Here is a 24,471-nt window from a genome sequence, read left to right on the forward strand (position 1 = left end):
AATACATAATTGTTTTCAATAAATTTTACCTCATGAAACAAGAGAGGCACACTGCTGTGAGCAGAAATCGACACGCCCTCTTCCATTGCAAATCGCGTGCAGCAAACATTCATGCACAACACTGCAATCCACATTCACAGGGAGCTGTCCACTCGGTAAGTCCCTGGACTTTTTGTGACGTTTAAAGAGTACAGCGATGTATATAATTTGTATATCATTAATTATAATTGTGCAATACACTTATTTATACTATTAAAATATTTTTTTTATCTCTTAAGCTATCTGTTTAGACACATGTTTACACTTTCGTATGCATGCAGATTGTGCAGACGTTAATATAATTTTCAGATTTATTTTCGTATTGTGAACCTTTAAACTTGAGAGATGATATCTTACATGATGTATACTGTATAAAATGTTACTAAGTTGCCAATTTGAACCTTTATCTGGTATAATTTATGAATTTGATGGTTTGTATGCTTTAATTAAAAATGTTTTTCAAAACATACAGTACAGTTATAAGCGCAATGCATTTTTTTGTCTGCAAAACTAATTTTATTCATTTAAGCAAGCCTTAAGATCAAGCCTGTCAGTGTCAGTAACAGACGTTTTATTCAGTACTTGAAAGTAATGCATTTTTTTGTCTTTTTCTTTTGCTATAAAATACTTTTGTTCCAGCTTATTATACAGTAACAATAAGTAATGCATTTATAGGTTGATACCCCTAAATAGTGCAAATATTGTGGTTTCGTTGCACTTTATAACCATTGTTCTGTTTGTTTGAGCATCCTGACTAGCCCAACACAGCACAAGACATAAGGTTTTGACGCAGGACTATCTGTTTTATGTTTTGTCAGAAGGGCAGACGAGCAAAATAGGACATAAAGAAAAGAAACATGCCGGAGACTCAAGGCCTCAACGCTCCTGAAGGGGCTAATGGGAACGCAGAAGACCAAAAACAGACCACAGACAACGAATCTGACGGCAGAGAGAAATGGGCCAGCAAGACAGAGTTTTTGCTGTCTATGGCTGGAGAGATTATCGGCCTGGGAAATGTGTGGCGCTTTCCTTACCTATGCTACAAAAATGGTGGAGGTAAGAAATTTACAGATGGCATTTGGTTGGAAACCATGTGTGCTTTTGTCTGAGGGGTTTTGTGAAGGCCCTGCAGCATGACATGGCTTTGACCTTTAAAAGCCAGCACATAATCAATAGAGCACTGTGTTCTTCTGCAATGTGAAGAACAATTCATCATAGACATGTTTTCTCTTTTCTAAACACATGCTGATGCAACCATATTTCTTGCTTTTTGGTGGTGTAAACAGCACTAATGTTATTGTTTAAGAATGAAGTAAAGTTTATTAACTTTAGGCACAAAACTCACCGTTAAAACTTGTGATAGATGTGACAGACACACTGAGTCATGCAACATGTTGAGGAGTGGTGTTGTCACTTACCTAACAGGATCTGGCAGATGGCAAAATAAGCAAAACATCCTATAGACTTGCTTTAATTTTTTTTCTAATTTAACCTATTAACCTTAGACCTATTGTGTAATCTCAAAATGCTAGGTTGTTTTAACTCACTGTTGGGTTAAATATAAACATTTTAACCCAACAATTGGGTTGTTGCTTTTTGTGTAATCATCTCAGCAATGTTTAAGAACATGTATGCATTTGTCAGATGTGTTTATCCAAAGCAACTTACAGTGCATTTAAGATAAACATTTTATTAACATGTATGATCCCTGGAAATCAAACCCATTACATGCTAATGCTAATTACATGTTAAAGGATTAGTCCATTTTCTTAAAAAAATTCCAGATAATTTACTCACCACCATGTCATCCAAACTGTTGAAGTCTTTCTTTGTTCAGTCGAGAAGAAATTATGTTTTTGGAGGAAAACATTCCAGGATTTTTCTCATTTTAATGGACTTTAATGGACCCCAACACTTAGCAGTTTTGATGCAGTTTGAAATTGCAGTTTCAAAGGACTCTAAACGATCTCAAGCAAGGCATTAGGGTCTTATCTAGCGAAACGATTGTAATTTTTGGCAAAAAAAAATGCACTTTTAAACCACAACTTCTCTTCTTCCTCCCGTCCTTTGATGCGCCAGTGCGACCTCGCGTAATTGCGTAATGACGTTGAAAGGTCACGTGTTGTTACATATATAATACATTTGTGGACAATTTTAAACAATAAACTGACACAAAGACATTAATTAGTATCATTCAACATACAACAACGTCGGAACGGTCCTCTTTCTGCACACTGGGGCGTATTTTCGATACGTCATCTGTGACCTTTTGACGTGATGACGCATTACGTGAGGTCGCACTGGTGCATCACAGGACCGGAAGAAGATGAAAAGTTGTGGTCCAAAAGTGGACACTTTCTATCCTTCTTGCCAAAAATGACAATCATTTCACTAGATAAGACCCTTATGCCTCGTTTGAGATCATTTAGAGTCCTTTGAAACTGCAAATTTAAACTGCATTAAAACTGCCAAGTGTTGGGGTCCACTAAAGTCCATTAAAATTAGAAAAATCCTGGAATGTTTTCCTCCCAAAACATAATTTCTTCTCGACTGAACAAAGACAGACATTAACATTTTGGATGACATGATGGTGAGTAAATTATCTGGATTTGTTTTAAGAAAATGGACTAATCCTTTAACACAATGCTTTATCAATTACAGGAGTATAGCAATCTTCAGTACATAGCAATGTCAACCACAACATTTTTTTCCCAGGGAAGTATTCAAAGTTTAGATTTAAGAAAAAAAAGTTTTACAAAGATCCCAAGAAACATAAATGCAGTCAAGTGAGTCCAAACTTTTAGTGTATTAGACATTCAAATTAAAATATTGCCTCAAGCTCAAATGAAAATAATTAGGTAAAATATAGATATTAGCTTCATACATTCTGTTACCGCCCCATTTTTTCCGCCTGAATAAAGTACATAAACTTATTTTATGGTCTTTCCAGGCGTGTTCTTCATTCCATATTTCATCTTCCTGTTCTTTTGTGGAATCCCAGTATTCTTCTTGGAGACTGCAATGGGTCAATACACCAGTCAGGGAGGCATCACTGCTTGGAGAAAAATTTGCCCCATGTTTGAAGGTTTTGCATGCATTTACAAATAGTGCCTTTAATATCAACCTATATATCTAACATGTCAGCATTCTGGAGTTATCTCAGAGGAATGTCATAAGTTAAGATTGCAGACAGGGCATTAATTGTTTTATTTCTTCTTTCCTTGCAGGGGTAGGCATTGCCTCTCAAGTTATAGTGATATATCTGAATATATATTACATAGTGGTTCTGGCTTGGGCTATCTTCTACCTGTTTAACTGTTTCTGGAGTACACTACCTTGGACTTCCTGCAGCAACGATTGGAACACAGGTGTGGCTTAATGTATTATAGTAATGCATGACAAGCTGTATTCAATTAGGATTAAGACACTGAATAACTTAGGATAACTTTTTTTGTGGTTTCCCAAATGGCACGAACATCACAGCTTTGATCCTCACAAATATTATAATGCAATCATCCCTATTTCAGTTTTTCAAAGCCTGTTATCTACAGTATTAATATTGGGTGCGTAACATGTAACGTACACCATACTGTGCAATGGATGTGAATGACTTATGCATTGTTAAAATTAGTTGTGTTCTTAAAAATGAAACGAAGGCGATCGAAGCAAAGTTCATTACAACATGTATGTAGTCCGTCATGTGTGTGGTTCGTCATTTCAAAATATGTGTTCTGCGCATCGAGAGATACTGTGTGCATCACGTGTCTTGTCAAAATAAGTGCCTGCTGCAGACGCGTCTAAAGGGTTTATGATAAAAGAGACGCTCGTGTTTACCAGATTCTCGCAAAATCTCATGCGTAATCAGAGTTTACTGTAAAGGGAGTGTCTTGCGTGTATTTTGTGAACATGAGCGTCTGTTTTATCATAAACGGTTTTGACGTGTGTGCAGCAGGCACTTTTTTTGACAAAACACGTGATGTACATGGTTCACATGACAAAACAAACACATATTTTGAAAATGCAAGCAACACACGACACTCCGAACACTTATTTTGAATTAGCACCCCTCGTTGAGCCGTCACGAGCCGCCACTGGCTGTTAATTTATTAAAAAATAATGCACAGCCAAGGTGGTAATGTGTCACAACCCGAAACGGAGTCCCGTCAATATGGGTAAGCATTATTTTCAAATAATGTAGGGGTCCAAAGTTAATTATTCCACTTATAGCATGGTTACAACAGACTTTGCCCTGGTGGTTATTTAAAGATATACCACGGGTCTGTTGAATGCTGTATTCTGATTGGTTGTGAAATGTTCCACGGGTATGCATTATTTTTTGATAATCGCACACCTAACTTGTCAAATGTCTTATAAATAGGCACCAGAGCAATATTTGTGGTAACCGTGGTATAAGCGGGAAAATTGACTCCGGTCTGTTGAATTATTTGAAAATAATGCACACCCGTGGTGCATTACCACCTTGGGTGTGCATTATTTTCTTATAATTCAATGGCCCGCCATCAATTATTCCTAACATATTTGACAGGTCAGGTGTGCTTTGAAAAATAATGCATGCATGTGGAACATTTCTCAACCAATCAGAATAAAGCATTTAACCTCCCTGTTGAATGTTTTATTCTGATTGGTTGAGAATTGTTCTACGGGTATGTTTTATTTTTAATAATAATGAATAATTCTGAATTATTCAACGTCAGATATTTCTTACTTAATGCACAGCAAGTAGTAAAGTTCGAGTAGCCAAAGATCTCCAAAGAGCAAAGCTGGAGAACACACAAGATGGAAAATAAAAAGTACCCACGTCCATGTTTAAATTTACTGCTTGATCTTTAATGTTCTGGGTCTATTTTCTACCAAAGGTCCTGGACATGTTGTTGGGATACATGCCATTATGGATTCTATCAAATACCAAACAATAAAAAACAATCTTGTGGAGGTTGCAAAACTTATTAAATAAAGGGGTGCCAATATCCATACAAAACATCATAGCAACTGCAAAGTAGACCTCTTAACATTGTTGTAGCGAGTTTTGCACAGGCAAGCACCACTCCCATTTTTTTAAAGAAAATAAATAATAAATCTAGTTTGTTGGTTATTCTAAACAATCTGTTTTCTTATCAACAGCAAACTGCCAAACTTTAAATGCTACAAACATCGGTGAGCACAGATCTGCTGCTGACTGGTCTTTCCTCTACAATGAAACTGACAACTACAGCTTGAGGTAATCACACTTGACAACATCTGAGAGCAGGAAAAAAAAGACTTGTTTTGTCTGGCGTTCACTCGGATGTTTGGATTTAAGGCTTTAGATGTTTGAAAACATGTTTAGAAAAAAAGTTTTGTTTTATACAAACAAAACCACTTTAGTATTTATTCATTCTTTGTACTCAAGAAGATGAAAAGAACATACAGACAGACATATGAGAGAGCAGGTGTATACATATATATAAAATATATTCTTCTTGTCGTAACTTGATATCGTATTGCTTTTTTCTTATATAGAAATAGATTTAAAAATTAAACCTTGCTCTTTTGTGTATAGAACCTGAAACAGCACAGGAACGGAAGTAAACACTTGCTTTTGTTTGAAAGCAAGGCACTTTAAATACTTTGGTGTACTCATACTTTTCTTTTGATCTTTCTTCAGTTCTCAAAATGGATCTGAATGGCCACCTTTTAAAGTGATCTCCGCAGAACAAGAGTATTGGTTGTGAGTTGGATACATAATTTCTTAAATTAATATTTAGTTATATAAAGTTTTCTAACAAAACATTTAACTTTTAGGGACAATGCTTCGTTTTTATTGGCTACTCAGTAAGTGTAGGTTGTAGGATCATGCTACATTTCTGACACTGTCAAAAAAAAATAATCGCAGGCAATCTTTGATCGCAAGACCGTGACAACAGATGTATTTTAATCTCTCTGAATCACCAAAGCCGTCCTATTGAACATTGAATGTTAATATCTATAATCTTTGGTTCTGTTACACTTTTCAAGCATTGATCTGTTCCCGGCAAACCAAACACATCAACACTGGCTCAGCCTTTGGCGTGAGGCTTGAGGCAGTACTGTTTGATTGTCTGACCAATGACAGATCCCCATCTGTGTTCGATGATTGCCAAGGCAAGCATCACTATTACTATTGCTCAGATAGTACTTCAGTCTCTAAAAACAATGAAGCCATTTAATTTATTTCTGTCTGTCATTGCATCTTTTGTAATGAGCATTTATGCTGTAGTTTGTACATGTATGTGGGTTCAAAGCATTCACAATACTGCACTACAGTCAGTTACATGCAAAATCTCATTATGCAGGATGGCTGTATAAGTAAGCAATAAGGTACGAGAGGCTGTGCTGTATCGTGAATAAGTAACTGCTGAAGGGCATTGTTAGGCACGACGCGAAGCGGAGTGCCTGCAACCCCTTCAGCCGTTACTTATTCACGATACAGCACTTGCCTCGAGTACCTTATTGCTTTTATAAAACAGTTACCACACAATATTAAAGTAAAAAAATATTAGTGCAACTTTCATGAAGTTAAATCAATAAAAGCATTCCTTCCGCTAGAAAAAATAGTCCCTCACTGCGAACAACAACATGAAAGCTCAAATAAAAACAACAAACTGTTCTCAGACTTTGTCTCATTATATGTTTATGTGTTGCTAAGGGTGTTGCTAAGGGCGCAGTAATTTAAATAGAACTGTTGGGTGAAGCGGTCATAACAGTGTTTTATCGTGAATAAAGCACACCTATTGACCAATCAGAATCAAGGATTGGAACTAACCGTTTTATAACACTATATAAAGATCAGGAATAGTTTCTGCTTCAGAGTTGTGGAGGATTTTTTGAAGATTTTTTGGTAACACTTTACAATAAGGGTGCACTAATAAGCATGAATTCACGCTTAACTAATGCACAGATAATACTTAATTAATGTATTACTAATGGTTATCTAAGCTATTCATTAATGATTGCCTCATTAGCAACTAACGAAGAGTCTGTCTGGTTCATATATTAGTTCATATATGAATTGTTATTAATTAAATATGTAATTGTGGATTCATTTCATCATCACTTATTTTATTAACTAATAGTGTTTATTAATTTGTTAATTACCACAATGAGCCAAAGCCTTATATTTCAACTTCCAGATAATACAGGTAAACTAATATGCATTAATACATTGTTTATTACAGCATTAGTAGTGTGTTAATTAATACTATTACTAAATAAGAGTTAATGATGTGCATCAAAAAGTTAATTCACAACATAATGATATATTTGCAAACCATTAGCTAATGATTAATTAATAATTAATGACCATCACTAGAGTTTATAAAAGCTATTTATTAAACACTGGTTTCCAAAAACATTGCCAAAAACACCCATAACACACTACATTTAAACACAACAATAAAACATTTACAAAATACTATAAAATGAAATAATATAATATATTCCCCTCTCTGTACATTAGTTAAGCATGAATTTCTGCTTATTAGTGCACCCTTATTGTAAAGTGTTACCAATTTTTTTAAACAAAATGTTGTTCATCCTACACTGTAAAAAAAAAAACGTAATTATGCAAGTCATTTCAACCTAGTTTTTTAACTTTCGACTTTCATATAACAAGTTAAATAATTTCAACTTGTTTTTCTAAGTTAAAGTAACATAAAAATATATGTTGATATGATATCATTTTTTACAGTGTATACAATCCCACGCACAATTTTATTTTCTTATGGCTCCAGTGTTTGTTCTACGGTGTATTGTCTGTAATGGTGATTTGCAAGAATGCAAAACTGTGTTATAGAAATACACTTGAATTTAAGCAAATCATTTTTTTACATGGGTTGAAATCGGCACTGTTACCTCACAGCAAGGTTAGCGGTTCTCCTCGGCTGGGTCAGGGAGTCGTTCTGTGTTTGGATGTGTCAGTGTGGGTTTACTCTGTGTACTCTGGTTTCCTTCCACAGTCCAAAGACATGCAGGTTGAATTGGAGATGCCAAATTTTCCTTCCCCAACTTGTGTATAGATTAACCTATGTGCACATTTTGACTTCTTACAGTGTGAAATGTCCCTTAGTCATTCAATTACTAAAAGTATGTGGTAATGTCTTGAAGAACTTTTTCATTCTTGACAATGATCGAGACCCCTCTCCCTTACAAAGGGTGGGAAAAATGAAAAACATCTGTAAAACAGAGACCTTAAATTTTTCATCATGCAGACATGAGATATTAGGCAATCTGGGCTGAACCACATAGCCGAAAATGCAATGAGATGTTTATTATTCATGCAGTATTCTAAACTAAAACCCACAAACCTACATCAAGGAAACAGAACATGTGTTTCTAGCACGGGTATATTTATGTTTGTAACTTATTTCTGTTGCAATGTTTGTCCTTTTCCATATTTGTGTCAACTTAAAAATGTTTGACATGCATGTTACTGAAATGACAGGAAATGTGTTGTTTATAATTTCTCCTGTTGTGCTGTATGTGTATCCTCAGTTATCGTATGTTGCGGGTGTCTGACAGTGGTGCTCTGGAGGGCGTAAACGGTGATCTTGCCATGTGTCTTTTGCTGGCATGGGTCATCTGTTATTTCTGCATCTTTAAAGGGGTCAAGACCACAGGCAAGGTCAGCTAACAGATTTACTGTCTGACATGAAAATAATTGAGAAAACAAAAGAAAATATATGTGACCCTGTCTGTGAAACACTGGCTAAAGACATTTTTGTGATTTATTATTTTCTACATAAAAATCATCCTACATAATTAAAGAACATTCTGAGAAATATAACCTTGATATCTTAAAAATTGAGTAAGATCATGTCAAAGATTGGAATTAAAGTGAAATCAATAATTGAAGACAAACAATGATGCCCAAATCTCATAATTAGATTATAAACCTTTTGCCTGGATTTCACAGATAGGGTCACATAATAGACTTACATTCCCTTAAAGGTGGGGTGCATGATTTTTGAAAAACACTTTGGAAAAGGGAGTCGGCCGACTACCAAAACACACTTGTAGCTAATTAGCAGTAAGTGGCTAATCTACTAACGGTACATACATGGGGTGAAAGCATTAACCCTTGACAGAAGGCTTGTCTGAGGCGTGGCCAACAGCCAATAACAGTGGCCGCAACCTATGCTCCGGTCTTCCATAAACGTAATTGGCTGGCTCTGCCTAGGTTATTTGCATAAGGCGATCTGATTGGCTTTTATATCATGTAGCCTTTCAGATAATTTGAGGTCATAAAAGCATAATGGCTGGCCGGGTTATTGTTTTTGTAATGAAAAAATATTGGACAGAACACACCGCTGGGTTAAAATTGACCCAGTGCTGGATTATTTTAACCCAAATGCTGGGTTATTATACCCCATGGTTGCATAACAACAACCCAACATTGTGTAATTTTTAACCCAGCATGGGGTAATTTTTAACCCAGAATGTGTTCTGTCCAATATTTACCAATTATGGGTCAAAAATAACCTAGCCATTTTTAGAGTGTCTATAACTATAAAAAGTAGCAAAATAAAAATAGCAAGTTAAAAATAATTTTAGCTTAACAGTAATGTGTCACACTTTGGGAAAAAATATTTAAATAAATATTATTCATATTAAATATTTATGTGTAAATGTTTTGTAGGTTGTGTACTTCACGGCTACGTTCCCGTACCTGATGCTGTTCATCCTGTTTATTAGAGGAGTATCCTTACCTGGAGCTGGAACTGGGATTGCTTATTACCTTTATCCTGACATCAGTAAACTCTCCAACCCTGATGTAAGTTAAACAAAGGCACTGTATTGTACTGCGAAAACTCTGAAACTAAATAAATACTTTTTAAGAAAGTATTTCTATAGAAGGACATACATTACTTTCAATAATACGTGCATGCTAAAAGGAACACCCTGAATTTTAGTTTTTTAGATGTTTCTCAAAACACAATTCAAATCACAAATGCTTTCAGTAATGTTTGTATTACACAAAAGCATGTTAAATATAATATGCATTTGCATAACATTATCCAAAGGCACCTACATTGCATTCAAGCTGCTATACATTTTGTAAATACATCCAGGGATTGAACCAATGACCTTTTACTAATGTAAAAATGCTCTATCATGTAAGCTACAAAAACACTGTGCCATTATATGTCTTAATATGTTATAATATCTGTGATAAGGGCAACAGTACTGTTTGTACTATCAGGCAGACAATATTAATTGTCATGTTTTCATATCATGTTTTTGCCTGTATTGCCTAATAACTCTTGGCTCTGTGGTGTTTATTGAGAGTAAGACTGGTTTCTGTTAACCCCGGGGCTGGCTGCTATAACTGGATCTGGTTTTGGAGACCGAAATTTAAGTTAACGAAAACACAGTTGTAAAATGAACAGGAGGTTTTTGCAAGACCTGAGGAATATAATTTTACAATGCATGTCACAAAAATATTTCTTAGACATGGATTTTGTTCGCCTAAAGTGGCTGAGTAAAATATAGTTTGACTAGAAAAACTGTGAAAAATGAGTTGCGTGGGCGGCCTGGGAAGATTTATTTTTTTTGTAGTGGGGAAACAAGTATTGTCTTGTTGTAAATAGAGGGAGAAGTAGAGTCACATTGGAGGTACACAGATGCAGCTATAATAGTAATGCCAAGATACAGAATAGGTTATTGAGAACATCTAATAGGGGTTATTAACATCCTGTCTACTGAAAGAAACAGCTTTGGTGGAAGAACAAATAAAACCGTGTCAGAATGTCCTTGCTATTCCCTTCTCACATTCACACACAGGAAGTGTGTATAAATATTCACATGAGTGGGGTACCATGTATACACAGTCTGGAAAAGTTAATAAACACTCAGTATTACAAAATAGAACTGGGGGATGTTAGCCTGCTTATAGTAACCAGATGTGGATTGCTACATGTAAGTGTGCATTGGTGAACCCCCTTGCAAATGAGACATGTGTTATGTTCTGTATGGATAAAGGTCAGTGATGCTGTTGCATATTTTAAATTCTGATATTATGGTGATCAGATATGGCTTAAGTCTCTGTTTGGTAGTAATTGGATGACATCTTTTGCCTCTTTTAACATCCACAAGACAAAATTGTGAGTTCAGTCGATTAGATCGGCATATACCTCTCCTCAGTAAACCACAAAATTTAAGGTACCATTTATGTCCACAGCACAAATGGAAAAAATTAAATTCTAAGGGGCAGTTTCTCAGTCAGGGTTCAGATACAGTTTTTCTTGATTGCTTAGACACAATTCAACAATTCACCATTTTTTCAAATCTTCACACACAATTGAAAAATGTCACACCCAACAGAACAAACAGCAAACTTCTGAATCCCATTTCAAACTGTGTCCTCAGACAATACACACATTGGGAATGATGTAATGTATCGGATTTTGTGCTACAGAAACCAGTTTTTTTGTTTAAGCAATTGAGACAAACTTTAAATTGATGGTTGTTGAACTCTTACAACAAGAGTAACTGTGGGTTCGCCCCAGATGCGTGTTCAACGATTTGCGCGAGTAGATTACATACAGAGTCAATGCAAATACGCGATCAGACGCGTCGTCACGTGGGGCGATGCGACTGACGTGATATGGACGGCATGTTTGCCCCAAAAACATGCACTATTCGCCTCAAACGCGTCTTCACCCAAGTTGAAAAAATTGGTAACACTTTACAATAAGGTTCATTAGTTAACATTATTTAACTACATTAGTTAACATGAACTAATTATGAACTGCGCTTATACAGCATTTATTAATCTTTGTTAATGTTAATTTCAACAATTACTTATACTTTATTAAAATCTTGTTAACGTTAGTTAATGCACTGTGAACTAACATGAACAAACAATTAAAAGCTTTATTTCTATTAAATAACATTAACAAAGATGAACAAATACTGTAACAAATGTATTGCTCATGGTTTGTTCATGTTAGTTAATACATTAACTAATGTTACCTAATGAACCTTATTGTAAAGTGTTACCAAAATATTTAACTCAAGCGAAAAATTTGCATGACACTTTGGCTGCACGACTCGTGCTAAAATGTGAATCACGATTTTTCTCCATGGTAATTGAGATCCCGATTCTCTCAAACGATTCTCATATTTTCAACAAAAAAAAAACATTTATTGCACTCAAGTAGCAAAAATGTGCTACACTGGACTTTTAGTTATAATAAAGTGTCTTCAAAGTCTCTTTTCCTTATTTTAGAAGATGAGTAACTTAAAATGTGTTAGCTGTTAAACATAAAGAATAGAATGTTGACATTAATAAATAAAAGTAATTGTACAAAAAAGCACAGGTGCTATTTATTTTAATCAAACTGGTCAACCTCAAAACTTTAAAAACACGAAACCTTTAAAGAATCATCCGGACAGTCTTATTTCAGAATATTAACAATTATAAAGTTGATTATTATTCTTAATTAATCGTAAATTGTTGTAATACGTTTATGACTTGCGAATGTAATGCTCAGTTAAAGGGAAACTTCACCCATTTGCATTAAGCTTTGTACCGTTAGAACCCCAGTCATGTTTTTGAATGGTCGTGCATCATTCCCTCAGTTTCCCCTGAGAGGGGAGAAATACTGATTTCAGTGAGGCACATCCTTCTTTCAATGATGTAAAAATCGTCATTTTGCGTCATTGAAAGAAGGAAATCCTGTATCTCTATTGAGTGTGAAAGACTACAGACACTCATTCCTCATTTTTCCATCGTGGGGGCTATGGGTGGGACCCACTCACGCTTCAGACCAATTACAGATCAGTGGGTGGGACTTACGAAAATATACGAACACATACGGAAAAAAAACGATCAGCCGCCATCTTTATGCTAAGCTAAGCTAAACAGAAGTTGTGAAGCGAGTCAGACTTCATGTTACAATAACAGTGGAAGTTAATCAATATGATATAGAAGAGGGTGATTTCGCAAGCGTGATGCTCTAATCCGCTGTTCATTGCACCTTTATGAGCCACAGTACAACAAAGAGCTCAGGCAGATGGAGGAACAGAAGCCCGAGGAGTAGGCTGGAGCATGGGCTTCGGCTGAGTAGAGGAGCCGGGGGAAGACACCGCAACCATCGGCCTCTGCTGCGTAGAGAAGCTTGCCTGTTCTCTCGCTGTGTGCCCTCTTTATAACATTTCTGCATCAGATAAGGATGTGGACGTTCGTTTGGTAAAGGTTTCCAGGCAAGAGAGCAACTTTGCGCGCGTTTGGACATGTTTATTTCACAGACGCGTTTCGGCTTACGAGCAAACGCACTGCAGAGTATATGAGCTTGGACAGACTCGCGCTGTGTGCTTTTGGTTTAAGATTTCTGGATCAGATAAGGATATGAACGTTTGTTTTGTTAATGTTTCTGGGCGCGTGCTTATTTCAAAGACGTGTTTCGGCTTACGAGTACAAGCTCCAAGAGCTGAGGCAGCGCTTCTGTGGAGATATTGTGCAGGGGACCCGTTTGTGTGGAGGATGCCGGGATAAACGGACGTCTAACTAAAGTGAGTGTTTCTATTTTCTTTGTTATACTAAGGTGGCATTTATATACACAATAGCATATCTGAGCGGTGTTTTATATGTCTATATTGTGAGAGCAGTGAGGCTGATATTACACAGATGTAATTACAGTAAACAAGAGACAAAAAGAAAATTAGTAAAACTAAATAAACATTTAAAATGCATACCCTTTTTGAAGTACTTGAAAAAACATTTGTACTGCAGATCTGAAACCGCACGTTACTGTTTGAATAAGACTTTGCTACACACCAGGCCAGAGTGTTATTGTGTGTACCACTATGTAACATCACGTTTAAAAGTAAGTCATGATTGGTGTCTGTCAGACACAGTGGTGGTGGCTATTTTCTTTGTTTTACTAACGTGGCATTTATGTACACAATATCATATCTGAGCCGTGTTCCGATTAATGGGAGTGGCTTGCAGAGCTGTGCATTATAGTGGGAGTTGTAGTTTTTCATACAAATGTGCTCTCAAGTCACATTTTGTCTTTTCTCGGTCAAATAGGCACAAAATTCTACATTTATGTTACATTTTGACTACAAATATGACTCACTTTCCATAAAGTTTAATGTTCCTATCGGTGAAATGGCCCTTTAAGTTAAACCAGGCGTATGTAGTCTGCATATGCGACCTACGGAGGCTGCAGCCTTCCGATTGAAAACGGCCTGAGGTAACTTATTTCCTTGCTTTTTTTGGAACCAATATTGTTGCATCGTCACTCTCTCCGTTGCCACCAGGATTTTCCACAATGGCTCACGTTTTTTCCTCTCATTTGTTTGAAAATTGCCGCTCCAAATCCATCAAGTAAATTGATGTGTTTAGGTTTGCCACTTTTGTTCCACATCAACGTGAGTGACAGCCAAACGCTGCAAATGAGGAGAAGTGCAGCAGGGATTTGAGCAGTGTCCGACAGATGCCGACATGCGCTGTCAATGTGTGTACAGTATATTCATAAAAAATTTTGATTTTTAGATACATGGCGTGGCACGAAGTGTATCCCTCGGTGTACGACATCCTTAAGTCGCACTGGATAATAAAGTGCCACAGGGATGACGTATTTTTGTAGGCCAACCTGGAAGTTAGCAGGACACTGGTTTTCCATTATCGCAAAAAATAAGCTCTGTATTTAACAAAAGTTAATGACACGTGTTTTTTTTCCAACAAGGAAATCTTCACAGATGAATACAACTTTTATTAAAGGAACAGTATGTAGGATTGTGGTCAAAACTGGTACTGCAATCACAAAACTTGTGGCTAAAACTGGTACTGCAATCACACAACTGGTGGCCAATACATAAAATGACAACATAAACATTAGTTGAGGGCTGCAACTCCACTTTTTTTTAATAACAATATTCTGGCCGGACCACTGTTGTCAGTGATATAAGTATTTGAAATAAAAATTATTTCTTAATGTCTAGTGACATATCAGGGCCGTTTTATGATTAATTGATATAAATTTCTTACATACTGTTCCTTTAAATATTTTGAAGTTTATGCATTTACTAAAAAAAATAAAAAGCCCAACATCGACTTCAAAATTCATACAAGTTGTGTTAACCTGAAAACACTACTGTAACTTGTTTAAAAGAGCTTTTTTGCAATAATACAAAATACGTCATCCGTGCGGCACTCTATAGCATCTATCAAACATGTAATGTAAAAAATAATTTACATTTTGGGGAAGGAATGTGACTTATTTTAAATCATTTACAATTTACTTGTTTCAATTTACTTACTTCTGTATTCACAGTAAGCATTGTTGCAATGCTGGTTTACAGAAAACATTTTGTATTCTATTGTAGGGGATAACCAGACTATGACATTACTAAGCAGTTACACAAGCTGTCTCATTATTAAGATTGGATCTAAGAGTCCATTATACATTGTTACCTGTTGTAATGCAGATGTCCTTTATTTTTTGTGCAACATTTCCTGTGGTCAAGGTGTCACTGATGATATATTAATCTATATACAACCGTAATGGTCCTAAGATATGTTTCATTTTCTTCATACCAGATGCATTTCTTTTCATTATAGGTGGAACAAGCCCCAGACATCTTCTTGATAGATTTTGAGAGATTGAAAGTCCCATCATCATTATCTTTTATATTTGGTCTCTTTATCTTCAGGTCTGGCGTGATGCGGGGACTCAGGTGTTTTTCTCGTACGCCGTGTGTCAAGGAGTCCTTACAGCGCTGGGCAGTTACAACAGATACAACAATGACTGCTACAAGTCTGTAACCTCTAATGTCAATGTTAAACATGTTAAACATGTCATCAGTATTTTGTCATTTATGATTGTATATTTGTATCCTGATTTCTACAAGGATTGTTTAGCGCTCTGCGTGCTGAACAGCACAACAAGCATCTTTGCTGGGTTTGTGGTCTTCTCCATTTTGGGGTTCATGTCCCAACAGCTTGATTTATCCATGGAAGAAATTGTATCTTCAGGTAAATATTATTATTATAATATAACATGCAGTTATTATATAGTTATCATAATATGTAGTCATTATATGTCATTATTGATATGGGACTATCATGGTTACTTGCTATGCTGCTGTCAACCACAAGAGAGCATCTCAGTCCAATACTTGTGATTGGTATAGACTCTAAATTATTTGGGAATGGCATTTAGCATTAAAGTATAAGAAGAAATATACATAGTCAATATAGTTGTGGCTAAATGGTGTTCTTAGATATGTTCATATATTCGAGTCCTTATATTTAATAGGTTTTTGGATGGCATTTATTGGCACAAAGCTATATTTGGGTTGCTAAATATATTTTTTAAATGACTATATCCTGTACTAAGCATGCCTGAAACCTTCAAGCTCCCTGGACAGCAACTATTTGCTTTAATGATATATTCTTAGTTGTTTCATCATTTTTTTATTCCTGTGTAATAATCAAATTTGTACACTGATGTGTTTTTTGCAGGTCCTGGTTTAGCTTTCATAGCATATCCCAGAGCTCTGTCTCTGTTACCTGGACCCCAGTTCTGGTCCTTTCTATTCTTTCTTATGGTACTTATGCTGGGCCTTGACAGCCAGGTACAGTTTTCAATGTCTTTAATACTCAGTTTATATAAATATATTGTATTTGTACACTAGTCATCATTTTAAGTGGATCAACACCTTTCATAAAAGTTGCCTTAAAACCAATACCAATACCAATACCCATTCTTGTCTTAGGACTTAAAGTCCCCCTGTGTTGTTTATATGCCTATATATTTTTATTTAACCTTTATTTAACCAGAAAGACTCTCTGAGATTAAATATCTCTTTTTTCAGAAATTCTCTTTTTTCAATTCTCTTTCATATGGTGTTTTAACCTCTCGACGCACACTAATTTGTGGGCGGGATGATGTCAGTTTTTTTAACGCCGCTAACAATATCTATATAGCCTACTGTATACAAACATTAATAATATTAACATTACTATACATCGTTTAAAAGGTCTACGGGTTTAGAATCAGTGTATGGTCTCTGTTTTGAGATACAGATGCTCTAGCATCATAAATGTTGTATTTTGTGACAGAAGTCCAGATGACCACATGCAAAATATAAACGGGACTTCTTACCTTTGTGTTGATATAACAATCGCGAGTCGAATCCAGTCTGTTTCAGATGTGTGAATAACCCATGAAAATTGTCCAATGAATACCTCCAATGACCATTTTTGTCCACAAATGCAATGCGTATAATCCATGAAATATAGATATATAGTCTGTTGTTTACATCAGATTTCGCATGAACATCTTGTTATAGAATATAATATACAATCTAAGGACTATTTATGTCGTAACACTGTATATGAGATTACACTTTAGGTTCCGCTAAACACATAAATCCACGGTTAAACTTTGTTTTTAAAAAAGTAGGCGTGGGTATAATACATTATATACAAAATGGCGCTGTCAAAGCTTTCTGGGAACCAAAATCTGAAGGAAAAAATTGAAAAAAGTTGACGAGGATTTCTGGTTCCCAGAATGCTTTGCATGAGGCTGTTACTTTTTGACAGTGCCACTTTATAGTTTTATTCAGTTTTGTTCATTTAACTTTGAACAAACTGTTGGCAGTAAATAACATAAATGTAAGTCTACAGTAAGTTACTTGCAAACAGCTGCATAACTACAGAATTTTTTTACAGTGTAGCACATAATAAAATGAGTTTACATATGCATTGCGTGAAACCGGACTGCAGAATAGATCATGCATCTATTTACATATATATCTATGGTCTGAGGAGGTGCGAAAGAGTGGAGGCAGAGACTAATTTGCATACACATAGATCCACGTATACTAGATGAGGCAAGGGTGTAGAGTTACATTTAAGCTGTTACATTAAAGCATGAAGAAATCATTGTCACAGGAACAAAGATTATTGATGCTTAAAGATGAGTTTTACTTTAAGTGTTATTTAAATGTTTTGTTCTGTATATTTCTATGTTTCAGTTTGTGTGTGTGGAAAGTTTAGCTACAGCTCTCACTGACCTGTTTCCGGAAAAATTACGCAAACGTCGGGAGCTTTTGGTTTTGGCCATTGCTGTTGTCTGCTTTTTACTTGGTCTGCCATTCATCACGAAGGTACAGTATAAAAAGACAGACGGACAGAGATGTGGATAGATATCAAATACTGTATGTAACTCATCACACTTTATTAACAAGCATACAGAGGAATTAATACAGACAAATAAAATAATCTACTGGTATTACCCCTACCCGCCCAAAATTGACTGTAGTCTTTGCATCTGGGATATTTTATAGGGAGGAATTTATCTCTTCAATGTGATGGACACCTATGGCCCCAGTGGGACCAACTTGCTCTTTATCGCCTGTTTTGAGACAGTTGTTGTCGCGTGGGTCTATGGTAAGATAAAATAACACTGTAAAATAATGTACACTGTAAAATGTGCAGTTGCTGTCTTAACTTGCTACCTCACTACCAGTCAACATGAAATCAAAGTTGATAACACAAATGTGTTAAATTCTGTTGAATTAACTTTAAGAGCCTAATCAAAATGATATCTGTTTGATTTGTTTTGAATGACTTTTACTTAATAAGACCATTTAATTAAATATTAACACATAAATCACATTTTTTAAGTAATCAGATCTTTACATCTTACATCATCTTTACATTTTACACCAATAACCAGAATTACTATCGACAACCATATCATATCCATGTCATGTCACGTTAAAAAAAATAATCTGTCACTACATGCTGCTGCAGAATAATTCATCAAGTAGTTAGTAATTAATTAATTAATTATTATTTAATAATTTTCATTTTATATGTAATTACACTGTAATAGGTGTAATGTGTGATACTGGAAAATTCGTATCATAATTATATTCTTAAACAAATTTACACAGATTACATTGATCAGTATTTTTTAGCTTTTGTCTATAATAACTTGACTAATTACTTGGTAAATGATTGCAAAATGGAAAGAAGGCAGACCGGGAACAAATAAATGACATTGTCATGCAAATGGCTGGTTTGCAGGTGCAGACCGTTTCTATGACAACATTGAGGATATGATAGGATATGCACCAATTGCTGCGCTGAAGTACTGCTGGCTCTTCATTACCCCTCTCATTTGTAGCGTGAGTTCATGTTTAGTTTTTCTACCTGTGTTTTAATGTTGTACACTTTTTATGATTACTCAGGAGTTTGTTTCATTGATTCATTCCTGCTTTGATTGTCCATGCCATAATCTACCCATCCCTCCATTCATCAAAACATTAACAGTCAACGTTTAATTTTTTTGTGTGTGGTTGTTGTCTCAAATTGTCTTATTTGTACATTTGTGCGTAGAAGCCAGTGTGTCGTGCCCATATTGCATGTTTATTTTTATATATTATTTCTCTCTCTCTCTCTCTCTCTCTCTCTCTCTCTCTCTCTATATATATATATATATATATATATATATATAATTAATACATGTACACCTGTCCTGCATATTTACAGAATGTACTTCACCAATGTTTAAGACATAAGTTCTCAATCAAATTTGAATGTACACTATATCAATACAAGATTTTGAAAGCACAATGCTTTTTTCCTCTTAGGCCACTCTGCTGTATAATCTGCTGGGTAATAGAAATGCGTCCACTGATGAAGTGCCTGACTGGACTTACACGATCGCACCTTTGCTCACAGTCATTCCTATTATCTGCATACCAGTCTTCATAGTCTTTTCCTTACGAAAGGTCAGAATTGCATCCAACCAGCACTACATTCATACATTCATTCATTTATATTCATTCATATAATCTAAAAAAAAAACATTATTTACTAACCATTTAATCAAAGTCATGTACAAAAGCATATAGTTTACGGATGCACCGAAATGAAAATTCTTGGCCGAAACCGAAAACCGAAAAAAGCAAACCAAGGCCGAAAAACCGAAACCGAAACACTGAAAGAAATGATTATGCCAATTATTAGTACAATTGCATTTATGGCTATCACTGTGTACTAACTAGGGGTGTGTGACGGATCAAAAAACGCACAGTTCGGAACACATTACAGTTTTTGAGGCACGGATCAGATTATTTTTCCGATCAGCAAAAAGCGGGTGGGAAAAATCTAATAAACAATAAAGAAATTGCAAATATTTATAAAAAAGAACAAAGTTGTACATTAATAAGGTCTGAAATTAGCATTAGGTACAGAAATCAAATTAAATGAATCATAACACAATAAATTAAATATATTATTATTTTTAGAGCTATTTGTCTCTTTGTCATGGGTTGTTTGATTAACATAAATGACACAGACTTAAGTAGGTTAATCTGACTGTAATCTATCAACCCAGTCTCACCCCATGTCGTCAATATTTGACGACACTTGACCATTCGTCAATATGTGACGCGGAGGGTATACCTTTCGCGTCATTTTTTGACGAACTGGGGACTTCAATACTATTACGTCCGTTGCATTCTCTTCTCCTATTTTCTTACCATTTTCGCGTCGGTTTAGCGTTAGATTTACATAATGAAATCCCTACCCAAACCTAACTCTAACCCCAAAGCCAGGTGACAACTGTTTCTAAACCCAACGCCAGGTGACAACTGATTAATTTCGCGTACACTGTTTAATTTCGCGACCACTGTTTAATTTTGCGTAATCTAACCCTAAACCGACGCGAAAATGGTAAGAAAATAGGAGAAGAGAATGCAACGGACGTAATAGTATTGAAGTCCCCAGTTCGTCAAAAAATGTAATAAAGGTATACCCTCCGCGTCACATATTGACGAATGGTCAAGTGTCGTCAAATATTGACGACATGGGGTGAGACTGGGTTAAATCTATACATACACTTAAGACATAAACAAATGTTTTTATTAGAAAAAGAATACTGTGAAGATAATTTTGTTTATATGTGCTCTGTCAATAACAGAGAAAGTTTATGTTTTCTTGTTTTTTTTTTAAACGCGTCTCTCTCGTATGTGCACTATTTAGGGCACTTAAATGCATACCCACACACAGAGAAGGAGGGTGAATCTCAAACAGCGCAACAGTCGCTCCACATAAAAATGTTACGTTGTGTTTCATTGCTTTTTTCGCCAAATGTATGTTAATGGATTACAGTATGAGACACATTAGCGCGACTCTCTCTAAAGTTTACACATCAAGACATGCTTAATCTTTGCGTGTGACGACTGATCACCGTGAGTGAAACCCAAGTGCTAGCGCACAGATGGGAGGGGCGCGGTTGACATTCATTTTCGATTGACATTTTCGGCTGGATTTTTTATTTCAGCCCGAAACCGATAATGCCATTTTCGGCCGAAATTTCTGTGCACCCCTATTTATTATTGTTTAACAGTCTAAACTCATTGTACAGTACCATTGTCTTGAGTATTGACTGTTTCTGAAGCAATATCTATATCCATTAATGCAAATTTTACATCTTCTCAGGGTCAAGACATCCTCACCCCCTCTAGTGATCTTAAGCAGATCCGACCAAACAGTCCACGTCTTACAGTGTGTAATCGTGTTATCATTAAACCACAAAGAGCCCAGAAAAATCAGGAGGATGGATATGAGAAAGTCACAACAGACCACACCAGTGGAGTTTGAGAATACACAATCATACGGTATAACTTTATTTAGCTTTTATATTGAATGTTATACACTGTGAAATGTGCAGTTATTACTTTTACGAATGATTTTTTTTACCTCAACTTAAAATGACTTTTGTCAGTGTAACATTATATAGTCAATCATATTAAGATGTATAAAATGACCTAAACATTTCTATGTTGTATTAAGAATTAATATTTTTTGCTGTAGGTTCAACTGGTGAGTAGGTTAGTTTATGTTCACAATGTGTTATATAAGGTATAATTGATGACCGTCCATTGAATTATTCGAAAAATATGCACAGCCATGGTGGCAATGCCACACGGAGGGTGTGCATTATTTTCAAATACTTCAATAGGAGTCAATTATTCAACTGTTACTACAGGCATTGCTCTGGTGGTTATTTTAAGACATTTGATAGGGCAGGTGTGCGTTTATCGAAAAATAATGCATACCCATGGAACAGTTCTCAACCAATCAGAATAAAGCATTCAACAGCCCATGGTATACATACAGGAATGAATGGATTGTGTAATACATATATATTTTTTTCTTCATAATATTCTCAGGAGAAGTACAACTGGGGCTTAGTGCAGCTGAGGCATTTAAATCATTAAACATTATGGAGCTTTTTCTTTTTTAAAGTTGCCTTTGGCTGACTTGCTCACAGGGGGCTTTAAGACATTATGGCATGACTTTCTGTTAAGCTCCTTTGAAACAATATATGTTAAATGCACTATAAAAATAGACATGGCTTGACAAAACATGACTTGAAATAAAATATTGTGAAATGATACTTGTTCTGAGAACAAGCATTTAAAGATGACAATATCATTAGTGTCTTTGTACTAAAAAAAACAGATATTGATGGAATAGCCTGCATTTTGCTTATTGTTTGTTTAGAGATCTGGATTTGGAAGTCTTGCAATGTCATTTTGTGTAGCCATACGTTTTAAAAGTATGAACTGAAGTCTTGGTAAATGGTTTATTTAGTGTCTGTAATTGTAACCCTGTACTGTACCCTTTATCTGTTTATCAATATGTACTTGCCATTCTTACAGTTTTATATCTCTTACGTCTATTAGCAAGGCTGTATTTTTATAAGGTGCATTATAGGCTTGTGTATAGATTTTTCATGTATCCTTTTCAAACATATTGTTCTTTCATGTCCCTGAAAGATAATCAATGTATGTTTGTTTTATGCTAAGACTATGCAAATCTTTTTTTCAAAAATAAAACAAGCTTTAAAATTTGAACTCTTTGTTGCTATACATAACTATATTATTACAGCTAACGCATTGTTATAAAACAAATAATTTTGATCGTGCATGAATGCTGATTGTTGAAACAGCTTTTCAGTCTAGTATTATTTGCTTAATAAAATAATAAGGGTGAGGCATACATGTAAACAGACAACCCCACAACATTTTATTGGACCTGAAACAAAATTATTGTTTTAATGCAGGTTTCCCGAATACTCTGTCATTGATTGTTCAAACATATACTACACTCTAAAAAATGCTGGATTATTTTCAGCCGTTGGGTTAAATTAACAGGTTAATGACGTGACGTTAATTATTTTGTGTCCGTATGGTTCAATTAAATGTAAAAGGGTTAAAATTTCAAAATAAAGTTGCAGATTATTTGCTAACATTCTCTACATACTTCTGGTTTTATTTCATTTTGAAAGAATATTTGGGGGATAATTGCAAAAATGTCAATTTGGTGTAACCGGTCATGCGTCCTTGGGCTATGGAAAGGTGCTATATAAATAAAACGTATTATTATTATTATTATTATTATTATTATGTGTCAAGTGGTGTAACTAGTATTTTTTTAAATGAAAATATAAATATATTCATAAAAAAGTGTCATCTAGTTTAGTGTAATATGATTTTTTTTACATACATTTTTTACATAATTTTTCAAAGATTATTTAGAAAACAGAGCTGTTTTCAGCATATGTCAGGACAAATATTACAAAAGCACATTAAAATGTACATTTAGAAATAACTAATAGAATTATTTAAAGGTGCAGTGTGTAATTTTTTTAGAAGGATCTCTTGACAGAAATGCAAAATAATATACAAAACTAAATGATCAGGGGTGTATAAAGACCTTTAAAAATGAACCGTTATGTGTTTATTACCTTCAAATGAGACGTTTTTATCTACATACACAGAGGGTCCCCTTACATGGAAGTCGCCATTTTGTGCCCCTATGTTTCTACAAAACCCTTAACGTACAAACTTTTTTACTAAGCTGTTTCCGACGATTAACATGTTTATCCGGTAGCTTCTCTATGCGTTTCAAAAGCAAGGGGTGAGCAGTGGACTGAGCTGTTGGTTGCATTTTGCAACCTCACCACTAGATGGCGCTAACATTTACACACTGGACCTTTAATGATAATAAAATGTTTTCATGTTTTTTTACAATTACGCTCACATTCAATCAAGGTGGATAAAATATTTCATATTTCTCATTCTTTGGCGCAATTGGCGGTTACACCATTTGACATTTTCAGGTCCATTCAGTCTTAACTTTCATGGTGCAAATGTATTTTTTGTTGCATAAAATTAACATAAATATGTGCATTGAAATAAACCTGATGCATGCTTTTAAAACAAGTTTTTTTAAAAAGATTTTTTAAATTCTCATCTTGCCACTGTTTTGCCACTGACCCTAACACAGAAAATGTTTATATTTGACCCAACAATGGATCAAAACATCCCAGCATAGGTTAAAGTACAACCGAGCGGCCT

The 24,471-nt window shown here is 35.2% G+C and overlaps 1 protein-coding gene across 3 annotated transcripts; it reads left to right on the forward strand.

The window, feature by feature from the left end:
- The first annotated feature begins 20 nt into the window (after positions 1-20).
- LOC129432743 (sodium- and chloride-dependent GABA transporter 2) lies at positions 21-22,995 on the forward strand. Of its 3 annotated transcripts, XM_073866715.1 has the most exons (17): positions 21-155; positions 858-1,095; positions 2,990-3,124; positions 3,267-3,407; positions 5,182-5,278; positions 5,705-5,767; positions 8,569-8,698; positions 9,713-9,847; positions 15,739-15,836; positions 15,930-16,060; positions 16,550-16,662; positions 18,067-18,198; positions 18,379-18,481; positions 19,124-19,224; positions 19,690-19,830; positions 21,545-21,723; positions 22,279-22,992. In XM_073866715.1, exons 2-16 carry the CDS (start codon positions 897-899, stop codon positions 21,704-21,706), a joined length of 1,881 nt encoding a protein of 626 aa, XP_073722816.1. In that variant the 5' UTR covers positions 21-155; positions 858-896; the 3' UTR covers positions 21,707-21,723; positions 22,279-22,992. The 3 variants fall into 3 exon arrangements, with proteins under 3 accessions (XP_073722816.1, XP_073722812.1, XP_073722813.1); XM_073866711.1 differs by having other exon boundaries at positions 21,545-22,995; XM_073866712.1 differs by having other exon boundaries at positions 127-155; positions 861-1,095; positions 21,545-22,995.
- Positions 22,996-24,471: the final 1,476 nt, after the last annotated feature.

The sequence above is a fragment of the Misgurnus anguillicaudatus genome, chromosome 1 (assembly GCF_027580225.2).
Source record: "Misgurnus anguillicaudatus chromosome 1, ASM2758022v2, whole genome shotgun sequence".
NCBI lineage: Eukaryota > Metazoa > Chordata > Actinopteri > Cypriniformes > Cobitidae > Misgurnus > Misgurnus anguillicaudatus.